General features: G+C 40.6%; 1 protein-coding gene across 1 annotated transcript; it reads left to right on the top strand.

Moving 5' to 3' along the window:
- Positions 1 to 461: 461 nt before the first annotated feature.
- LOC145067691 (uncharacterized) lies at positions 462 to 1,520 on the top strand. The gene is made up of 2 exons (XM_079014772.1): positions 462 to 1,047; positions 1,183 to 1,520. Exons 1-2 carry the CDS (start codon positions 462 to 464, stop codon positions 1,518 to 1,520), a joined length of 924 nt encoding a protein of 307 aa, XP_078870898.1.
- The last annotated feature ends 1,902 nt before the right edge of the window (positions 1,521 to 3,422 follow it).

The following is a 3,422-nucleotide window of genomic DNA, read 5'->3' as shown; positions in this document are numbered from 1 at the left end:
CAAGCTTGATAACTTTGATCTCCCGACTTTAAACACTTATTTGAGTTTATAGTCTGGAGTTTTTCGCGAGGCACAAGAAGAATTCTCTATAGTTGTGGAAGATGACCATTTGCGTGCCAAAGAGTTTCTTAATCCTGAACAAAAATATGCGTATGATGAGATCATGAGGCATGTGTGTACTGATTGTACAGGAGTGTTCTTCATAGATGGTCCTGGTGGAACAGGAAAAACATATCTTTACAAAGCTTTACTTGCTAATATACGCAAACTTCGTCATATTGCACTCGCCACAGCTTCATCGGGTGTTGCGGCTAATAACATGCCTGGGGGGGAGAACAGCTCACTCACGTTTCAAACTTCCTCTAACTCCAGATAATAACTCATTGTGTAGAATCCAAAAACAAAGCGGTACCGCGCAACTACTTCGGCTTGCAAAAATAATCATATGGGATGAAGCATCGATGGCAAAGCGACAGGTGGTGGAGGCGTTTGATCGGACAATGCAAGATATCACTGGGGTGGCACTCCCTTTTGGTGGAAAGATAATGGTTCTAGGAGGCGATTTTAGACAAGTATTGCCAGTCGTAAGACGTGGGACACGAGCACAAATTGTAGACTCTAGCCTACGAATGTCGCCTCTTTGGTCTTCGATTATAAAGTTGCGGTTAACAATAAATATGAGAGCACTTACTGATCCATGGTTCTCAAACTTTCTATTACGGGTCGGTGATGGAGTTGAAGAAACAGTGGACGGAAGTTTTATTCGCATCCCTGATGATATGGTCATTCCATACACTGATAAAGAAAAATCATTGGATTCTTTGATTGATGCAGTGTTTCCCTCCTTGGAATTTAATAGGTCTGAATCAGATTATATCATATCGCGGGCAATATTATCCACAAAAAATGATAGTGTCGATGCGATTAACGATTACATGATCGATCGATTTCACGGAGAAGAGAGGATTTACTATAGTGTCGATGAAGCCATAGATGATAAAAATGGCTTTTATCTGTTGGAATTCTTAAACTCGATCAGTGTTAGTGGTTTACCTCCGCATTACCTTTGATTAAAAGTTGGATGTCCGATAATACTGTTACGGAATATTGACCCAACAAATGGGTTGTGTAATGGCACCCGATTGATATGCAGAAGCTTTCAGCAAAATGTTATTGATGCAGAAATAGCTGTTGGTCAACATGCTGGAAAAAGGATATTTTTGCCTAAGATTCCTTTATGTCCATCTGATGATGATATGTTCCCATTCAAGCTAAAGAGGAAACAGTTTCCTATTCGATTGTGCTTTGCAATGACAATCAATAAAGCTCATGGACAAACAATTCCAAATGTAGGTATCTATCTTCCAGACCCAGTATTCTCGCATGGACAACTTTATGTTGCATTGTCCAGAGGGGTTTCACGTTGCAATACAAAAGTATTAGTGAAGCCTAACGAAAACTCAAAAGGTGATGGGGTTTATACAACAAATGTGGTGTACAAAGAAGTATTGCACGATTAATATTTTGTGCCGTTTTGACCAGTTTCTTTTTATCGGTTATTTGATGTATCATGTAACAAATAACACCATAGTTTTATTATTTTGTCTTCGACATGTACCCATTTTTGTAACATAACATTTTTGTAGAGGAAACATATCACCGAAAAAATTTACACGCCCCGCCGCTTTGCGCGGGTACACTGTTAGTATATATATATATATATATATATATATATATATATATATATATATAATTTCAATGCTAGTCTTGCCGTTAGTAGGCCTCATTCACGAAGCCGGTCTATAAGGTGGGTATAAGGTTGCTGCCTATAAAATGGCGCTTAATGGGTGTACACTCACACCCACCGCTTGCTTGACTGGTGGAGGGTCGTTAGCCGAACGGGTAGGATAGGGCAATCCTCTCCTCATTAATAAGTATAATGAATCTATATAAAGTAACTAAACGTTTTTACAAAATTACTAATCTTAGTTACTTTAGGCAAAGTGAATTGATGCAATCCCATGAAATTACACTTTGTACTCTTGCTAAGAAGTTAATGGAGCGTGTGTGGTTAACCGACACACTAATTGGTTCTAAGCAAGGGTGGCAAAGGGTGACTCATTGTTTTTCATAGTTCGATAGAGTGTGTGAGGTTAACCGGCACATCGAATAGGTGACTGTAACAATGAGGGCACCATGTACATTTGCATGGTTATTCACACCCGCTTTGTGATCCTCGGCATCCCAGTCACAAACTAGAGGGGCATATCGAGATTTAAACATGCCGTTGAAAAGTTCAATAAATCTCAAAGGAATCTAGGAGTTTTTCAACACATTTAAAACTTAATTTTTGTTTTGTTTTTCATGGTGGAGAATTAGTGAATCGTCATTCACTTACCTTCAAATTATTTGCATGTTAGATTACGACATCCCTTTTCTAATGTGTAAATAATGTTGTTGGGTCCTAGCCCTAGTTTCTCTTTTTTTGGGTGTTTAATTAGGGATTCATTTCTAATCAAACTTTGTTCTTTTCTGTTTCAAATGTCGAACTCAAACAGCAATAATGCTTCCGGCTCGAACTCCTCCGGCTCGTTCTCACTCATGAATTTGTGTGGGAGAGTGATATTCGACGGGTCCAATTTCAATGATTGGATCCGTAACATACGAATGGTCACTCGTTACAAGGACAAAGAGTTGTCCTTAATAAGGAGTTGAAGGAGGTGAACATCAACACTGCTACTCCCGAAGAGATCGCTGCCTTTGAGGCCCATGAGCGTGATGCTATGAAAGTCCATTGCATCATGCTAGCGACCATGACTGCTGAACTTCAAAATTCCTATGAGGACTACTATCCCTATGAGATGCATCAAGACTTGGTGGACCGTTACCATCAAAGTGCGAGGCAAGAGAGGTATGAGATCATCACTTTGATGATCACTGCCAAAATGGGCAGTGGAGAGTCCCTTACCGCTCATCTGCAAAAGATGCAGAAATATGTCGATCATTTGCTAAAGTAGAATGTTAACTTCGATGAAGAGTTGGCAATTGACATTATCCTTCACTCCTTGCCTCCCTGCTACAACCAGTTCCGCATGACCTATCCCATGAATAAGGAAGAGGTCACCTTGAGTAAGCTCAAAGGACTGCTGAGAACTGCTGAGAGCAATCTCAAAGACAAGTCTGTTGCATCAACTCCCACTCCAACCACTGCTCCTGTTTTGGCCATTGGGCATGGGAAGGGAAAGAAGAGGAAGGCTCCTTCAAAGAGCCACCACAAGGGAAAATCCCAATATGGCAGCTCTTCTAGTGGAACCAAAGTTGGTTATGCTAAACCTAACTCTAACCCAAAGGAGGCAGAGTCCCACCACTGCCACAAAATAGGGCATTGGAAAAGAAGCTGCCCGGAATATCTGCAAGCCATC

This window comes from Lactuca serriola, chromosome 8 (genome assembly GCF_051521515.1).
Source record: "Lactuca serriola cultivar US96UC23 chromosome 8, Lser_US96UC23_V15, whole genome shotgun sequence".
NCBI lineage: Eukaryota > Viridiplantae > Streptophyta > Magnoliopsida > Asterales > Asteraceae > Lactuca > Lactuca serriola.
The sequence above is the reverse complement of the archived record's forward strand: the minus strand, read 5'-3'. Positions and strand labels throughout refer to the sequence as shown.

Excerpts from the sequence above, each read along its gene's own strand:
- LOC145067691 (XM_079014772.1), top strand. The coding sequence starts at position 462 with ATGGCAAAGCGACAGGTGGTGGAGGCGTTTGATCGGACAATGCAAGAT. Across the intron at positions 1,048-1,182 it reads AAACTCGATCAGTGTTAGTG|AAATAGCTGTTGGTCAACAT; the intron begins GTTTACCTCCGC and ends TTATTGATGCAG.